The 18,160-nt window shown below is 45.9% G+C and overlaps 2 protein-coding genes across 2 annotated transcripts in view; one reads left to right on the top strand and one right to left on the bottom strand.

Annotated features, from left to right (window-relative positions):
- The window catches only part of TAF11 (TAF11 RNA polymerase II, TATA box binding protein (TBP)-associated factor, 28kDa), a 10,153-nt gene extending 8,062 nt beyond the window's left edge, over window positions 1–2,091 (top strand). Inside the window, exons 2-3 of the mRNA XM_009327470.1 lie at window positions 248–344; window positions 1,452–2,091. Of these exons, the coding sequence (XP_009325745.1) occupies window positions 248–344; window positions 1,452–1,582 (228 nt within the window). The 3' untranslated portion in view covers window positions 1,583–2,091. The remainder of the gene's footprint in view (window positions 1–247; window positions 345–1,451) is intronic.
- A 150-nt stretch (window positions 2,092–2,241) lies between these two features.
- The window catches only part of UHRF1BP1 (UHRF1 binding protein 1), a 28,764-nt gene continuing 12,845 nt past the window's right edge, over window positions 2,242–18,160 (bottom strand). The window contains exons 9-21 of the mRNA XM_009327469.1: window positions 17,252–17,338; window positions 16,482–16,646; window positions 15,835–15,977; window positions 14,925–15,066; window positions 14,324–14,517; window positions 12,034–13,583; window positions 11,593–11,789; window positions 10,906–11,057; window positions 10,650–10,797; window positions 9,433–9,704; window positions 8,447–8,555; window positions 7,733–7,848; window positions 2,242–6,325 (exon numbers count right to left, since the gene is read on the bottom strand). Coding sequence (XP_009325744.1) covers window positions 6,200–6,325; window positions 7,733–7,848; window positions 8,447–8,555; window positions 9,433–9,704; window positions 10,650–10,797; window positions 10,906–11,057; window positions 11,593–11,789; window positions 12,034–13,583; window positions 14,324–14,517; window positions 14,925–15,066; window positions 15,835–15,977; window positions 16,482–16,646; window positions 17,252–17,338 — 3,401 coding nt within the window. The 3' untranslated portion in view covers window positions 2,242–6,199. The remainder of the gene's footprint in view (window positions 6,326–7,732; window positions 7,849–8,446; window positions 8,556–9,432; window positions 9,705–10,649; window positions 10,798–10,905; window positions 11,058–11,592; window positions 11,790–12,033; window positions 13,584–14,323; window positions 14,518–14,924; window positions 15,067–15,834; window positions 15,978–16,481; window positions 16,647–17,251; window positions 17,339–18,160) is intronic.

Here is an 18,160-nt window from a genome sequence, read left to right as displayed (position 1 = left end):
GCGGGCGTGGGGCAAGGGGAAAAAGTAATTCCTGGTAGAGGGCCTGCAGCTGAAAGAGGGTAAGCTAAAAGCTTGACAGCCAGCACGTGCCCAAAGCTGTAGGACCTCATTCTTAAAGATCAGTTCTATGCATTTCATTAGCTGTTGGTTGATATTTGACAGGCTCAAACTGCTAAATACGAGTTAAAACGTTTCACCGTTGCGGTGTGTACCTCGCTCGACTGACTCTTCTGTCCCTCTTGTGCAGCTGATCCAGTCCATCACCGGCACCTCTGTCTCTCAGAACGTGGTTATCGCCATGTCTGGCATTTCCAAGGTCTTCGTTGGGGAGGTGGTGGAGGAAGGTGAGTGGCAAACGTTGAGTAAACGGTTAAGAACACGGGGTAAATCCGTTGCTTAAAGCAGAGCAGAAGGACGTGGAACAAGACCGGACGTCTCGTGGTTCCCGGTCTTGCTGTCCCCCGGGGCCCTCTGACCTTCCAGCAGCAGCAGAACGCTGCAGCTAAGAGCTAAGCCAGGAGAGGGGTGAAGCGTGGCGCTGCCCGTAGTCCTCTCTAATCCTATCGTATCGCTGCCCGTGAGTCAGCAGAGGCTGGTGACCAGTGACCTCCTGTTTTATCCTCCCTACGGAGGATAACGTAGAAGCTCTTGCCCTGTAAGTCGGCCTGTGAGCAGGCTGCAGTGGGGCAGTAAGGATCTTTTGTTAATGCTGCCGTGGACAAATTCAGCCCAGAGGGAAATGAGTTATTTAAGCCTCTTAACCTGCAAGATTCTTCCTTTATGGGATGAGCAGAGGGACCCGGGGGGGGGGGGGCTGACTCAGCTGTTTCCCTGCTCTGCTCGGGCCGGAGGAGGCGATACTGGTTTTGATGCCAACCAGTTCGTATAGACTTGTCACGCAACACGTGGCCTATGTGTGCCGGGATCACCGTTACCGGGGTGATGCAGCTTTACTGCTGCTGTCTCTGCAGCGCTGTGTTGCCTGAGGCGGTTTGGATAAGCAGCTTCACTGTTGTCAATAATTGCTGCACGGCCTTGGCAGGAGGCGTGAATGATACTGTAAATGATAGAAAAGAAACTGGCCTGTAAGTTCACTGTACCTTCCTGGTGCCGCTGTACACAACCCCAAAACACACCACCCAACCGAGGGGTGGCTTTAGAGCAGGTTTAAGATCGTAAGTTCTTGCATGACTCAAAGCAGCGTGTTCTGTAGTAGCTGGAGTGGTTTAAAAAGTGGTTTGTTGCGGTCCGGTATTGATGCCCCTACGACTCACTTTTCTTTCAAAGAGAAGCACACAAAGCGGTTTCATTCTTGTGTATTAACAAAACGCGAGCTGTAAACCCTGGGTGAAAGTGTTACCTGTTGCCTTTAGAATTAAAGCTCAAACAGCAAGAGACTGGCCAAGCTTAGCTGTCCTGCTCATGTGAACTCCTTGGTTTTTGTTGTTTAGCACTGGATGTGTGCGAGAAGTGGGGGGAGCTGCCACCTCTGCAGCCCAAACACATGCGAGAGGCGGTCAGGAGGCTCAAGTCACGAGGACAGATCCCCAATTCCAAATATAAGAAGATCATCTTCCACTGAAGTGTCCCAAGAGCAGCAAGAGGAGACAGAAGTTAAAACAAGCTTCCTGTCGTGAACCTCACAACAGTTACAGCAGAGCTATGGGACCGAAGCTGCCTCAGGAGCGTTGTGTACAGACTTAAGTGACTGCAGGGAGGCTTCCTGCTGTCACTGCTGAAGTCTGGCTTGTCATCCCAGCACTACGCAGAAGCGGGCGGGAGCCAAATCCCTGACCTGGAGCCTTGGGCTCCCCTGCTTCAACAGAGCAGGGGTAGGAACGTTCAAGGTCTTCAGTGTATTTACTCATCAGGATCATGCTTTCTGCTGGCACAGATGTAGCGGTGTCTATGTACAGAAGTGTCTTTTTTTTTGTACATTAAACTTGTTATTGTATTCTTAGTCTTGCTGGGAAATACTAGTTGTGTAATGGTGTTTGTGTGATTCAAAGGAGGGGGAGTGCAACGTGATGATCTGTCTCAACCAACCCTGACACGCTCCTGAAGCTTCGCCTTGCCTCAGGCATGTGTTGTTCCATTAGCATAAGCAAGGGAACGCGTGCTGAAAGCCCATGCTTCTGAAGTCATCACGCGGCTGCTCTTCCCAAAGCCAGTTTTATGGAGCCGTCTAGAAAACAGTACAGTGAGGAAGGGGAAGGGGGGGAAAAAAGGCATAAGCCTGTAAGGAGGTTAACAAGTTTAATTTCTTTTCACGGTTCATAGAACCAATAAATGCATGAGTGGAAATATACTGCAACAAAGTTCCAATACTGCCGAAAACTCAAATTCAAGTTCAGACTTGCACATTACCCACCTGTACATACAGTAGTCCCCTCTGAGCATGCTGCTTCTAACTAAATGTAAAAGATGTTGAGGCCATGTGCTCTTCCTAGGGTAACTGTGGTATAGTTACACAAAGGATTAAGTTGGCTCTCATCATAACATAGAAAGAGTCCTTAAGTCAAAGGCTCTACAAAGTAAACTTTGCTCATCATCATCAGTGGAGACAGGGGAGTTTCTGTCCTCCCACACGTACGCCCTGTAGAACAGACGTGGATTTTGTTTTACAGTACTTTTTACTGGTACTTAAAACAATGGAAGTGCTTTAATTCTTAAACAAAACCGGCTGACTTGAATTGCCGGAGCAAGAAATTTGCTGTAAACAGCTTGGCCCCAGCTCTGTTCAGTCTGCACACGTGGGAAGGAGTGGTAAGGAGCTGTGTGACACAGCAAGTAGGCACCCTGTCTGAGGAAACTCTCTGCACCCTACTTGTTTCCCAAGCTGGCTGGAGATGAAGCTGGACACCTACTCAAACAGAAAGTCATGGAAATTTGAAAGCGAAGAAAGAAACCTCCCATTTTCAAGCAATTAGTGAATAAAAAGTAAGAATACCATTGCATTCCACCAAGGCAAGCATTCCTATATTTCTGGCTTCACACAGGAAGAGGGAGCAAGCACAGAAGCATGTAGGTTTGACCAAACAAAGCTCAACTCCTGCTTGTGTTGGCTTTGTGCAGTTCAAAATGGTACTTACAGTGAGCTGTTCGCATACAGGTTTGTTTCACAGCAAGTCTAGATACCTAGATGCTTTGTTACCTCCGTTCTCTCTTGCTATGAGAACTCACAGCAAGAGTCTTATTTACTACGGAAGATGACTTGCATTTCAGAACCCCTGCTTTTACTTCTGAATTCTTCTACGCACGAGGCAGTATTGGCGAAGGAAATGCCCGCTGACGCTTAAAAAGTTAAAGTGCATTTTCCTCTTGAGAGCAGGCCTGACGGGCTGCTCTAGCACACTTTCCATCACAGGCAGCACCACAAATCTATCCTGTCAACGGCTGCGCTGAGCAGGGGATGGGTCACAGAACGTGCTCCAGAGAAAACAGCCAGGTCGTCTAACAGGAACGAGGAGGAGTCATCCTCTCCCGTGGAGGAGGGAAAGCAAATGGCAGCAGTCACAGCATCCAAACATCAGAGCTAGCCCAGGCTAAGTGGGTGGTGAGCGTGAAGCCTCCTGCAGGTCAGCTCCCATGCTTCTGCCAAAGGCAAGTACCCCTCCTGTTAATTCATTTATGGCTGCCTGCTTCCAGAGGTTCTAGAAGGAAGGTCAGGCTCTTGCTGCCACTGTCATGTCTGGTTGTAGGCACTGGTCAGTCAGATCCTGGCAGAAATACTGGACTCCACCAGTACAGCCTGCTCCAAGGCTGGCTGCTCAAACCTAGCATGCAAGGACTAATTCCAACAACTGTTACTCAAAGCTTCCTTCAGTCTAATGGACTAAAACAGGGAATTAAGATGATCATCTTAAGAGTGACAGTTGTTTTAATCACCATCCCTCTCTTCTATACCCTCTTTTTTCAAAGTGAAAGCTAACGACCACAAGGAATTCACTCTTGGCTCCCCGCAAACCACAGAGAGCAGTGCCTCCACATCCAGCCTCGCGCTGTAAATATGTCCCTGTTTCCCCTAGAGCTAGAGAAGAACTAAAATGATCTCAGGAGTGCCTCTTAAGGGGAAGTGTTCAACAGCTCCAGACCTGGGCAAAGGGACAAGCATATAGGAGCACGGTAGGAAAAACAAACTTAACTCCCAAGTTATTTGCTTTCTTTTGTGTAGTTTCCAGGCCTCAACTCATCATGGCTTGTAAATCAGAGGCTGCTCCTTGCCTAGTGAGCAGGATTAAAGTCTTGTGTTACTTCAGCTAAACTAATTTCAGTGGAGTAATGCTTACATAGAAAAAAAACAGAAAAAAATCCAGTAGATGAATGTTTTGGGGAATGTGTTCAGCTGAAAAACACAATAAGGGTTATCTAACCTTTATAGACAAGTGAAGTTTTCATCCGATTAATAAAGGAGAATCGCGCATAATCTGTCACTTCTCCTAGCACTTAGTGTGTGGCAATCACTACCTGTTTTACATGCACTGAAGAGCCTGTGCATCAGAAATGGTACATTTACACAAAACACAAAATGCATCTGGAAAAATCCAAATCAAAGTTTGAAATAAGATAAAATCCAACAAACTCTGCACACAGTAAAGATGCTGTGTATAACAGGGGAGGGAACAGGCATTCATCCATAACACAGAGGGGGCTGAAAGTCACCCCTTTCTGTATCAGAACACAGAGCAAATTCTCCTCCGGAACAGCTCCTCCCTTTACAACTGCCCCTTACGGCTGCTTCCTTCTTCAGCACATCGACCATGTATTGCCCGGACTAGCAGAGCAAAGAAACCACGTACCAGGAGTGAATTTGATTCTTCAGTTCATAAATGACATTTCCTTTTTTTCCTTTTTAAAATTAGCGTTTACTTCATATTTTACTAGGGTTTTCTTTTTTTCCCCTCCACACTTGTAGAGACTATTTCTTTATAAATTAAATCAGTCACTGACCACAGAGACTTCTTCCTCTTCAAGGAAGCAGCTCCAGAAAAGGCGAGAATACAAACCATGCTCAACCCAGCAGCTACTGTTTCATCTCCACCCCATAGTGAGCAGTTAATAGTGTCAGCCTCCACCCAAGGGGGCCTGGTCAGCACCCTCTTCCTGACCTACATACCAGCATCTCTGTTAAAAGACATTTAAGATCAGGCATGAGCTCAGTGCTAATAAAAATACACGACCGTGCAGGAACGCAGACAGCTATTTTCTTGTGCGGCCAGCTCTCCACTGGTGAAACTCTGGCATACAATGGTTTGAGGACAGCGTGCATCCCAAAGAAAACGCACAGGTCATCTCATTCTGTGACTTAACCAAATTCCTTCACCCCTGTTCTCCGACAGTAAAATTAAAGAAAGTTTAAACAGTACTTTGTCATGAAATAAATTAATTCCTTTGGGTTTCTGCATCAATAAAGCCAAACGTTGCGGGATTAAGTGAGAATGAACTAGACTAAGTCTAATACACCACCGATTCTGTCTTGACACAACAAATTACTGGTGGAAAAAGAAGTCTGAAGGACTTTCTTTGCTATCCTGACGCTGTTCTTGAGGGAATAGTGAGCTGTAGCCCCCTTACTCCACAGGAGGGAAATCCCTTCTGCATCCCCCAACACCCACCGACCTCCTGTTTCTGTTTTTCATGTGATAGTACACATACTTTCACATCAGAGCTCTGAGCAATGTTTTCTGCCATACCTATTCTCTGTCACTCCTGATGTGGCGAAGTAACTACATTCCTCTTCCTGTGTTCTTTGGCGTGCATGATTGGGCAAGAACACAAGGCTGAAAGAAGCAGAAACCCCAACACAGATCATCTCTAGGCGTTACCATGAAAGCACACTGTCATTGCCACCGTATGGATGAATAGACATGGGGTCTCCCCCCCAACTTCTGACCTTTTGTTTGTAGGCTGGCCACTGCCCTGGTTCAGTGACAGAGGCAGCACCATACTGCCAGGACAGAGGAAAGTGGCTGCAAACAGGTAACAACTCCTCGTTCCTTCCCTGTTGCTCAGCCAGGCCTTCCTTCCTTCCTTTCTCCCTCTTTCAAGTTCATTTTGCAATCACAGTTGGTTTCCATTCTTTGAGGCGATCAGTCTCCAGGAGGTTGACCCGTTTAGCAGCAATATAATCAAACTAGCCGCCTTAGTGCTGGTGGTGGTCTCCGCTCCTCCTGAGCAGCTGCAGCCTGCGCCTTCATTGTCAAAGCTGGAAGAGGGGATTGTATTTCCTAATCTCCTGCAGAAGGCGAGCCTTGTCCATGTTGGCTTCTGCAAGGGCTATTTTCATGGTCTGAAGCTCCCTTTGCAACTCTGGCACTTCCTTTAACTACAAGAGACAAACAGAGAAAAAACAAACCAGGAGTTTTCAAAGGTAAACAGCAGGGCAGATCTGACTACACCGATCTGCTCAAAGAGGAAAACCAAAGCAGGAGCTTTTGAGATGAATTACACTACGTGACACAACCACACAAAGCTCACTGACAACGTGACCCAGTTTGAGCTGCAGAAATACTTGCCAACTGGTGCCTGCTGACTTCCATACCCGTCATTAGAGTCAGCTCAGGCTGCCAGTAACGGCTGTCTAACGACTGTTTTCTCCCAAGACTTCCCTTCACGTTTCTAGACATAGAAACAAGACTTGCAGCGGGCATGGCTTTTTCCTGCAAAGCAGCTAGCCGATTCTGGGTGGAGATAACTATACAAAGAAAGCAGGGAAAAAAAAAATACCGGGCTCTGATCTGCATTCTTCTTTTATAAGGGGTCCTGATACACCTCTAAAGATTAAATTTAACTAAATTAAGATGATAGCTGGAGCAAGCAGATGCCTGGCATTCCTATTTCTTGTCTCCATGAACAAAGTTAGTTCTGTCCTCAAACATTGCCAGTGAGGTCCCACTAGACTTTCATGGCACGGGACAGTTTTTTCCTTGGGCTGTCAGAAATATTTTTACTCAAGAACTTAGCCTTTGCACTTGTTCCTACTAAGTTCAATAACATCAGAAAATAAACTGAAGCTAAGCTACTGTGATGCTTATGTGCTCCAGTTCTGGTCAGGGCCCTGTTTCACAAGATGCTATGAATGGGGAGAAAATCTCTGCACTAAATGGAAAAGAGAAAGATGAGAAATGAAGTGATGTGTCACCAACTAATGAACAGAATCCAAAAGTTCCAGTCCAGTTCTGTATCTAGTCAGCCACATTGCTCCCTTAATATGTATTTTACCATAGCAAGTGATCCACTTACGAAGTAGACCTGGCATCAAACAGGAAGTATAATTAGAGAACACTATATATTTAAAAATAAACCAGTCATCTGAATTCCAGATATATGGATCAAAACGGAAAGAAAGTTCAAACTGAATAGCAGAAACTTTAAGCAACCTGAAACTCCCTGGCTGTAAGACTTACTCTACTCTGACAAAACATCTCTTTCTTTGTGGGAACCTCCCAATTCTTGTTTTTCTAACAAGGAACTGGACACAGTGGGAAGATGGAGCCAATCAGGAAAAAAAAAAAAGCCACCAGATTCCTGAAAGGGAATAAGAGAGTTTATGCTGGGCAAGGTATCCTTACTTCTCAGAATGCCTGTAAAAGGATACAGGCTGCTTTTGTGTGCACTCCCTATCTGCAACACACCACACCTACCAGCAGACACGTGAAGACAAGAGACTTAGTTTTCCAGCCTACTGCCAGCTATCTAGTTGTCCAGACAGCAACAGGCAGCAGTGACTCACCTGCAGTCCATGTGTTCCTGCTGCTGGGGCTGCCAAGACGCACTCCGCTGGGGCCTTCTGTTCCTGAAGAACTGACACAGGTTTTTCCTGTTTTGGTGAGCCCTCCCCTTGCGGAGCTGGAGAGAAGCATAGAAAACATTCAGGTGTGGACATTTATATAACAGGGTTCTCAGGACAAGAAGAATAACTTTAACTTTTTTCTTTTTTTTTTTCTTTCTCTTTTTAAACAGGGCCAGAGGGGGAATCCCATTCCCATTTTAAAACGGAGGAAGTAAAGCAAGGGAAGAAACAGTAATCTGTCCTGACAGTGTCAGCTCAAGGAAACATCAGGCACGAATTCAGGCTGCCAGTTTATTGTTTTAGGTATTAACCTGTTCTGCCCCAGGTATCAAGTTTGCTGTCCAAACAAAACAACAAAAGCAGCAAGAACTAGAGAGGCAGGGATGCATGCATCCAGCGATTAACACGGCAGAGCAGCCAAAGGACCTGGGTGCTTGCACTGAAGACAGAAGATTATTTGCCCATTCTGTTCTCTGCGGTCACTTCCACCAGAAGGAGGGACTGCTCACACACCAGAGCCCATCCTTCCCAGCAGCAACCACCACATTTCAGTTCCAGTCTCCTCTGGCACCAGGCACAGCAGAGCACTCTATCTCCAGCACAGCCTGGGGGGTGCCGGGGGAGAACAAAACAAGTTTCCCCGACGCTGCTGACCTGTTAGATAGAACACCCCATCATCTCTGCGCTTCACAATGACGTGATCTACTGCCAAGGTGATAGGAACAGGGCCAGGGGAGGTAGGGTATACCCGGGGGCTGTCATCCTGGACAAAAACAAAGCAGAGAAGAGATTAACTGCTGTGACAGCTCTGGCAACTCTGCAAAGGATTCCCCTTGCCCCCAGCCTTCACAGGAATAGTGTTACCGATTGGCAGCACCGCCAGAGCTCACCAAGGTCACCCACCATATGGAAAAGCTGGCTTTATATACAAGGCTGCACGTGAGTCTTAATCTGTGTAGAAAGCACTCCCACAGATCAGAACCAAGTTCTGTCACATCCATAATAAAGGTTGAGGAGAGGCCTACGACCATCACCCTGAAAGCGGCTCTCACAGTTGTCATCCTACAAATTCCTGATTCAAACCCCTAGCCAATATTCCTTAGCCAAAAAATGCCAGTATCCCTCAGTCTGGAGATTTTCACGCTGCTGTGCAGCAACACTGGTTCCTGCTTGTCAGTGGAGCCAAAACATTGCTTTCGAAAAGGTTTAATCAAGAACTTCCATGAGTGCCCCCCTCCTAAATATCAACCAGCTCTTACACAATGTTTTTCCATCTGTAATTCTCTAAATGTTTACAGAAAAGGTCAAGTTTTTCCTATTTCACACAAGCACTTGGAGGAAGAGATATTTAATTCTTTCCCTTGAGTCTGCAAAACAGGTCATCAACAAAGCTGGGGACAGTATCTGAATGTCGGGCTCCCATTTCTCCACAATCTGATCACTCAACAATTCCATTGTGTCACTTGTTCATCCCTAAGGCAGTTTTTAGAAGCAAAATAAAAACACTATCAGGGAAACAGGACCTCTACAGAGGCCCATAGCAATCCCACAGCATCCTTCCCCAAGCAGACAGAATCTTGCGAGCGAGCTCTGCCCAGGCTACCATCCTGGGGGGAATCTCTGGTTCTCCATACACTCACCTTCAGTGTGATTTTGGCATCCACAACTTCTATCTCCATGGGGATCACCTCTGGAATTATTTCATCCTCAAGAAAGGGGCCAAGGTTGGTAAGGAAGGACATGAAGAGCTCTGCTGTGTAACTGTGGACCAGCATATGAAGGAAGCCATTCTGAACAGCAAGTGGTGAATGTACAGCAGCATTAGGTCCTACTTCAAGACGTAAGCACACTTCTGGCTGGGTCTTACTAGCTTCAGGGACTGAAGGCTTCTCTATACCTGGATCTCCTAGAGCTATAGCAGAAAGATCACAGTGCAGAAGATGGCATCAGTAATGCCATAGGTACCTTGAAAAGCCCTTTACTGTCCAGATGCAGAATGGAGTCAAGTTCACAGTGACAGTAGTCTGAAATCACTCTTCACATGAAACGAATCCAAATTTCAGACGACTAAGAGTCCACATCACAGGAACTAACACCAGAACTGGACCATTTAAGCTGCCAGACGCCTCCTCTCTCTCTCACCACCTCAGCACGCTTTAAAACTAGCTTTCATTTTGCATGTACACGAGTTGACCGACCTCCCTCACCGCTCTGCTCTCCAGAGCTCAGTCTTTCCACTGTCCTCAACACTACCTAATCTTGTATTCCACTTTGCCCCCTCGTGGCCACAGGCAGTACTGTTAAAGGGAAGGATCAACAGCCCCAGAACTGCTCGTGCTTCCACTTGAAGTTTTGGGTTGTAGTTGATTTTGGTTTCGTTTTCGTTTTTTGGAGTTAGGTTGGGGTTTTTTTTTTGTTGGTTGGTTTTGGTTTCGTTTTTGGTTTTTTTTTTTTTAATTCGAATTTAGCCCTGGGGAAGTACCCTAGCCCAGAAGCATTATTCTCAGGGCGGGAATAACTTCAGGGTTTCCCTAGATAGCTTTATGTGCTCTTTTAATTAATTTCATGCATCCTAGCAGCAATTAAAAAAATCCCAGTCAATGATTACTAGGCACCATAGAGCTTGACTGTGTAGGGACTCTGGAAACATCTTTCAAATACCAGATTTGGACCACTGACAGAAAGATTCTTAGCATTCACGTTCAGTCACACACAAGTCGTGTTCAATCCTAAGTACACTAGACATTAACATTGAAGAACCAATCAAAATGGAATATTCCCCGAGGGTGGCCAGTATAAGAGCCAGTTATAAGAGTGCAGCTATAAAAGCAGCAGACTCCAAGAGCTAGTGACTTACCCGGATAGCCACGCAGATACTGCCACATTCCAACGTTGTTCAGTTGCTCTGGAACCACGTTCATTACTTGTAAAGCCACAGACAAATCATCACCTTGTGCCTCTATTCCACAGTTCACCTCATTCATCTTCAACACGAGGACCGACACCTGAAACAGCAAGCGACAAGCTCACATATTAAAACAAACACCACCGCACGGTTCGCTTCCAGTTTCACTTAGAGACAATATTACAGTGAAAAGGAACAGAATTCTCACCAGCTGAAGGCTGGGGTCTTCACTCTGCGAAGTCGAGCTGTTTATTTCAGGAGACGCTACACCCTCATCCTCTGCCATCAGGCTTGTTCTACTGCCTGTGTCATTGTGGATCTGAGGAAGATGCCCGGAGGAAAGGGGGTCCAGGCTGGCTTCTGAAATGGAAGTAACAACAACAACTCGATTCTGTTTCTTTTTCTGGTTTTAAGAAGTCCTGATCTCAGTATCTGCCTGAATCTCATGGCCTATCAGCCTATACCATCCTCTAGGGAACTCTCTCCAGCTCCTCAGATGAATTTAAGCAGTACAGAGCTGAAGTGAAAGACGTCCACTGAAATGCTCAGTGTACCCTATTTCCAACCAGCCCTTACTAAACCCTTCCTAAATGCTATGTACCATCCACCCACCCACACACATTTACAGTCCTTGCTCTAGTACGGCCAAATGCCTTAGAACACCATTGTTATGTGCAGGGGTCACCCTCCCCACTCATTTATACTCCTCATCTCAAAGAAAAGGCACCTATAAAAGCAGAAAGAGCCATTGTGGGTGAACTACTCATGACCTTCAAAAAGGAGTGGCACAAGTGAATTCCATACGAACACACCATGACTCAGTTGCCCATGGCAGAAAACTGTTCACTGAGGTGAAATAAGAGAGGGGGAGAGGATAAAGCCAAGCGCTTGTTACCAGAGTCTGTGAGCATCACAAAGCCGTCACTGCCATCGCTGTCCACAGAGAGCCCATCCTCAGGGCCGCTCCCATCCACAGATGTGGCGTCAAAGGAATGCTGGGATGCTGTCCTCTTCATGGAAAAGAAACGCATTCGGCTGCTGCCACCCCCGCCTGGAGTCACTGCTCCCTCTTCTGCTTTGGGCACAGAATCCCTACCAAAAAAAAAAAGTGATAAAGGCAAACAGCTTAGCCTCCAGATTATACAGATATTGGGCTGGACTCTGAACACTTGCAAGTCAGACTGTAGTGTACTTAGACCATCCCCAAGAGATGAAGATCTAACCTATTCTCTAATCCAAACGATATGGAAAGAAAGGGAACAGCTGGCCTACGTTTCCCCCCTTCCCAGCAGCCCTGCTGCTGCTATCGTGAAGCACAGGAGGATGGCCCACTCACTTGGCTGGAGGGAGAGAGAGCATCTTCTGCATGGTGGAGGTCATTTTCTCCCGGCTCAGGCTCAGAGCGTCTTTTGTTATAGACATGGCTTCTTTGGTGAGGTCCATAGTCACATGCAGAGCTTCCTTCGTGGCATCCTTTGTGATATGCAGTGCACTAGACAACTCCACCTCTATGTTCTTCAAAGGGATGAGTTCTGCCTGGCCATTGAGAGTGATGTTTCCTCTCCCCAGGGGCTGCGTGTCTGAGGTTGGGCTAGAAGGGAGGGCAGAAGGGCTCTGAGGATGGCTGCTGGCCTCTGCCGGTCTTTCTGTAGCCAGGGCTTCCACAGCTTCACGTGCTTCCTCTATCAAACCTTTCTCCTCTATGCTCTTACTATGCGGAGCTGTACTCAGAGCTCCATCACTTGCGGATCTTGGGAGTCTCTCCAGCGGTACACTGGTTACACTGGTACCTGTATTTTCAATCCCACTGTCCTCTGGGACCGCTGAGGTACTGCATACTCCCTTCTCCGAACTGGTCTCCGATTTCAGCTCCTTCTCTTCAGCCACCAGCCCCTCCTTGCTGTCTGAAGGCAAGAGCTCAGACTCGATCAGGCTTGTTGTGTCCGAGTCAAGGGACCTGGGTTCCAAGACAGAGCCTGGTGCAGGGTTCATGAGTAGGGCCACTTCAGCACTGTGGAACATAACTCCTACACAAGCAGACATGGAATCTAAAGGAGACCCAGTCACTTCCTGGGTATCTTGGGCCAACTGCTCCTGTAGTGTTTGCAGAACTTCTTTCATCCTGAGCAGCACCAAGTATTGGTAGTGGTTGAGACGAACTTTGACATGAACAGATGAGGACACAAGCACATGGATATCAGCAGAGGCTTCCAGCTCTTTATAATCTACTCCATCATCAATTTCACAGTCAGATTCTCCCAAGACATCCATTGTCTCTGGGACCTTGTAGATGTTCTTCAGATCCTGGTCAGTCTTTGATCTTTGACAAACCCCATGTTCTCTGGAAAGGTTATCATTCTTGGAGTGATTGCTAAAGCTGGCAGAAGGCTTGATTTTCAACTCAGAGGCAGCCAATGCCTGTTGTTTAGATATCTGAGCTTGCCCCCATCTCTTGGGAAGGCAGGCCCAAATGGAAAGGGGAAAAGGGTCAATAAAGCTAAGGGCTCTGCCCTTTGAGCTTTCAGCCCCCTCAAAGTCCAGGGAAAGCTCAGTGAAATTCATAGACCACAGATCTTCAGAGGCAGAGGTTTTGCGTAGTAGCTGGGGAAAGCCTGGATGCTTCTGAGGCCTATCATCCACCTCATATGCATGGCGCAAGAAAAGGGTGTGGAGGAGGCTGAAATTGTCCTGAGACCTTGGAAACTTAGTGTAGCTGGAGTGGAAGAATTCTGAACTGGCAAATTTACGGAAGAGGCTCTGGAGGTCCTGGCAGCTGCAGAAGGGAGCATGGCGGGTGTTGGTGGCAGTCATCTCTGATGTGTAAATGCAGAGTGTCTGTGGACGATCTTGATGGTCAGTGACTTTCTTCTCCACGGGGATGTTAACCTACATGGAGGAGAAAGACATTACAAGTGAAGCGGTGAGAAGGGAAATTAATAGAGGCTTGTCCTGGCCATTTACATGGAAGGTCAGCTGTGGAATATATCTAAACAATTGAGAAGTCTTGGTCTCTGCTAAAATCCCAAGAGCTGGACTAGACTCTCAGTTTATCCCTATCTGAAAAATTAAATAAAATTCACGAATCAGGGAAGAGGAATCAGACATGAGGGAATTTAAACTGAGTTTTATTTCAGGTTCTTTTACCATCCATGGCTTATGTAGTAGCAGCTCAGCTTACAAAGTTTACTTTGATCTTTCTCTGCAAGGACCTACTACACTTTCAGGCTTTTAAGCCTCCCGGCAAAACTGCTAACAAGGGTAGTCAATGACAAACACCATAGGATGTCAATGCAGCAGACGTAGGCCCATCAGGAACGGTGTGAGAGTCAGAGTGGTTTCCAAGGGCCAGAAAACAGCTTTTAACTACTTGAACCATCAATTTCTCCTTGAAACTGTTTTCGTAAATACTGACTTGCCTGCCTGTTCTGGACTAGAACTCAAGCACCTGTTTTATGGCCCATAGATCAAAACAAAGCTAACACAAGTGGTAAACAGAAGAAAGGTAGAGAAAGGCAGAGGTTTTGTTTTCTCATTCTGGATTCCAGCTGTGTCCTGGCCCCATGTTCCTTCCACAACAGGGAGGGAGAGAACACTGAAGACCGGGAAAGGAAGGAAATGAATGGTACCTTCATCCGGAAGCCATCCAGTCGAACATCGAAATGCTCATCGTGTTTGCCTGAGTCCTCCAGCTTATAGATGGCTTTGAACTGCTCCAAGCTGCGATAAAGATCCAGACAGAAGAGGTTTATCCAGAACACGCTTGCTGTATCCAGGGTAAGCATCAGGCCATTCAGCTGTACGTACAGGTTTGGGCATGGAACTAGAATGAAACAGAATCAAGACAGATTAATAATAGCAGAAAACGCACTTCAAGTGGTCTGCAGCTCAGTGCATAATCTGCACTGACAGCACCAAAGCAGAGGGCTTCAACACCCACTGGAAGACAGATCTCTTGATGAAAGGGAGAAGCTGTGGTGCACCAGAGAAACAAGGTGTTCCAGGTCTCACATCAAGCCAGCTGCAGAGCACGCAAAGCACCCTACACCAGGCAAACTCTATCCCACTTTCCCACAGGCAAAAAAAAAAAATATTAAAGGCAAACATCAGAAAACTAAACAAAAATGGACACCCAGAGAATAAGTAACAGGGTTAACACACCCAAAGAATTAAGAGTTGACTGATTCTTTAAGAAACTTATGAAAGAAGGTGCTAACCTTGGCGTATTACCTGGAAAGTCCTGATTGTCTGGGAAGTAATACTCTGTGAATTCAATATGGATTGCAGAGACCTGATCGGGAAGTTTGAAGAATTTTCTACTACATGAAAGCAAGGTGGAGGGTTTCTTACTTTGTTGACCAGCTGTAGAAACCTGAAAACACAATAGTATGCAGTTGTGCAGAATTCAGATTTGGCAAACAAAGTGTCCCAGTAACCCTGCAGTCTCCCGTATTCAATCCGTCTCATTTACACATCAAACACACTCTGCTTTCAAGTAAAAATAAAACTTTTTTTCTACCTGCTAATATTGCCAACTCCTCTCCTTTGAGGGAATTTCGTTCTTTATGTCTCTTGTCACTGCTAGTAAGAGCCATGACAGTAAGAATTAGGCGACGTGAATAAACAGAACTGAAATCTATTATAGCTTTCTTCCAGATTAACAGCATGTTGGTAAGTCCATTATAGTATCTGGTACTGATTATGCTCTTGCAATGGTTACAGGGTCTATGGATGTAGGGCCTGATCCAGTCTAGGGATGCTTTCTGTCCTGGGTCAGAAAGCATGAGGTAAGACTTACTCCTCCTCTGTCAAAAATCCATATCCTCACTAACTTCTCAAATGCATGAAATCTTTTGCCCTGGGCCTGCCTAATGCTTGATGCAAGTTTAGATGTGAACAGACACAGAGTGCCAGAAACTCTGTGGTTATGCATGCAATTTCCTCTGAACATGAAAATTATCAGCAGTTCATACTTGGTTTAAAAGTTTTACATGCAACATAACGGTATTTGGGTTCTCTGGGCAGAGTTTTGATTGTCTTGGATGACATGAGATTTGCATGAGTTATTTGAATCATATCAGATTAAATTTCTTTTTTTAAAAATGACACGATCATCTCCAGACACTGCTCAAATCCCTACCTGGTGAACGTCCAAGTCATCCACTCGAACGACCACACAGCTGGATCGAAGCCGGTTCCAGGGTGGGTGCCGGAGTCGTGGCAAACTTGTGGGAGGTACACGGCCTTTCTCTAAGGGACTTCTATGAGGACTCAACGAAGTATCTGTGGGGATGGAAAAGCAGAACCAGCAGGGTTTTACTCTTTTCCTTTGCAGCAAACTTCACCATCAATACCAACACATGTGCTTACAGAGCAGAATTAACAGCCCCAAAATTAGAAACAGATGGGCACAGATAGGCAGGGAAAAAAACCCAAACTTAGGACTTTTGAAGGAAGAACACTGTGAAAGATGAGCATGCTCAAGAGAACACATTCTTCAGCCAGGCTTTAAGTATTTAATTTACTCCTTATACACTCACTTATGGAGAAACACAATAAATTAGCTAGAAAAGTTACCACTGCAGTCTGTCCATTCTTGCTGCAGCGTTACTGCAGTATGATAGCCACTTCCCTTTGCCATTATATTTATGATTTTTAGTGTGCTATGGATTTCTGCACCAACAAATCAGCCTGCTAAACCAGGGAGAGATAACTAGAGATATTGCTGGATGGAGCAAAATTATTACCATCTCCTGCTTTACTAAGAGTTTTATCACATACCATTACCTGGTTTCCTTTTGAAGGGGGAAAGCGGAGTCCTGGCAAATGCAGGGTCCATTTCTTCATAAAGCTTCTCAATCTTGCTTTGAAATTCACTGACCAACTTCTTCGCCCACTGTCCTCGTGTTTCCATTGCTTCACTGTACCTCACCCAATGCTTGCAGGCATCTCCTGCATGAAAGCAAACATCCTGGCTTTAAAATGAGGTTCCTGGATACGCACAATCCTCCTGTGCCCCTCAAACGTATGCAAATGTGTACAGCGTTCCTCTTTATTATAGATACCACATCTGGAATACGCAATACATAGCATACTAAGTGCTTGTGAAACAAGTGCAGGCTTTCACACAACAGAGCTGGTCCTACCAGCAAGTGTTCCAAATTCAGGTGTTGGGAAGAATGCCAAGGTCGCTTTTCTGATTCTTCAATTAACCACAAACAGATTTTCTCCTGGGATACATCCTATAGCCCCTCCAAATTGATTAGGCACATGTAAGAATCAGATCCAGAGCTTAAGCAACTGAAACGGAATCCAAAGTTTCAACTTGCTGTCTGTTGTAAAGACATAAACTTATTCCTCTCTTTGTACTCTGCGCTGCCAGAAACTTGTCAGTCATCCACTGACAGGTAAATTAGATTAACCCTGCCCAGGAGGATTTAAGTCCCAAGTCCTTTGTGTAGACTTTCTTCCAGTCCTGCCTGAAGCCATATAGCATCACTGTTCTTCAATTCTTTTTTATCCCCCTTCTCAAGTTGCGAGGCCACATGCTCCCCTACCTGCCCTGTGGAAAGGGTAATAGTCAAAAGCCATCCTCCTGAAGGTCAGCTGCATGGCACCTCCCAGCATCCCATGCTTCAAAGTGCCTGTGGAAAACAGAACAAAGAAAACCATGATCAGCTCTGCAATCCACATCCTGATCCAGGAGAATGCAGAACAACATTGCTTTGATTGCCACTACAGGTTTGTCGCCATGGACAGTATTAGGGTATCATCTTAGAAAGCTGTATCAAAATCTCGTCCTAGGCAAGGAAAAGGACAACTAAATGGAACAGGCCAACAATTCATACCATAAGAACCAAGCCTAGAATCTCAAATACCAAAATGCAAGACCCCATTGTTTCCCAGGCCCCTATCAATTACACTTCCCACTACAATAACCAGCACTTGCGTTTCCAACACCTGCTGGTAGGGCCAGTGAAATAAAGGCAACAAAACTGAGCTAAGATGTTGATAACAGCAGCTCAGGAGACAGTGATACACAGACCAATCCAAAAATATCTGGAATAGTGATGGACATGGGTAGGAGGGGTTTTTTTCTTTGTTAAAGTGAAGATGTGTAGAAACAGACAGTACAACTTGGATCAGAGATGGCTGTGCAGAGAAAGGGGGGGTACATTTGCCTGAAAAGAGAAAAAAGTACTTAGAAGTGCATCTCAGTAGCAGGGAGCGAGGAGTAAAAGAGACACTAGTTAGCAAAGCCTTGCTTGAAAAGAACGTGGTAGGCAGGGGAATGGTCCGTCAAAGGTGGCAAAGAATCCTTGTAGCTATGCTACTGTGAATGTCCTGAACACTGTCAAAACATTTCCTCACCGAGTGGAACAATCACGCTTTATTCCCATTGCTCAATACCAGATTGTTCCTAGAGCATATCCTCTATCACTTCAACTAGGTCACTGGCAACCACG

This window comes from Pygoscelis adeliae, unplaced genomic scaffold, assembly GCF_000699105.1.
Source record: "Pygoscelis adeliae isolate BGI_AS28 unplaced genomic scaffold, ASM69910v1 Scaffold197, whole genome shotgun sequence".
NCBI lineage: Eukaryota > Metazoa > Chordata > Aves > Sphenisciformes > Spheniscidae > Pygoscelis > Pygoscelis adeliae.
The sequence above is the reverse complement of the archived record's forward strand: the minus strand, read 5'-3'. Positions and strand labels throughout refer to the sequence as shown.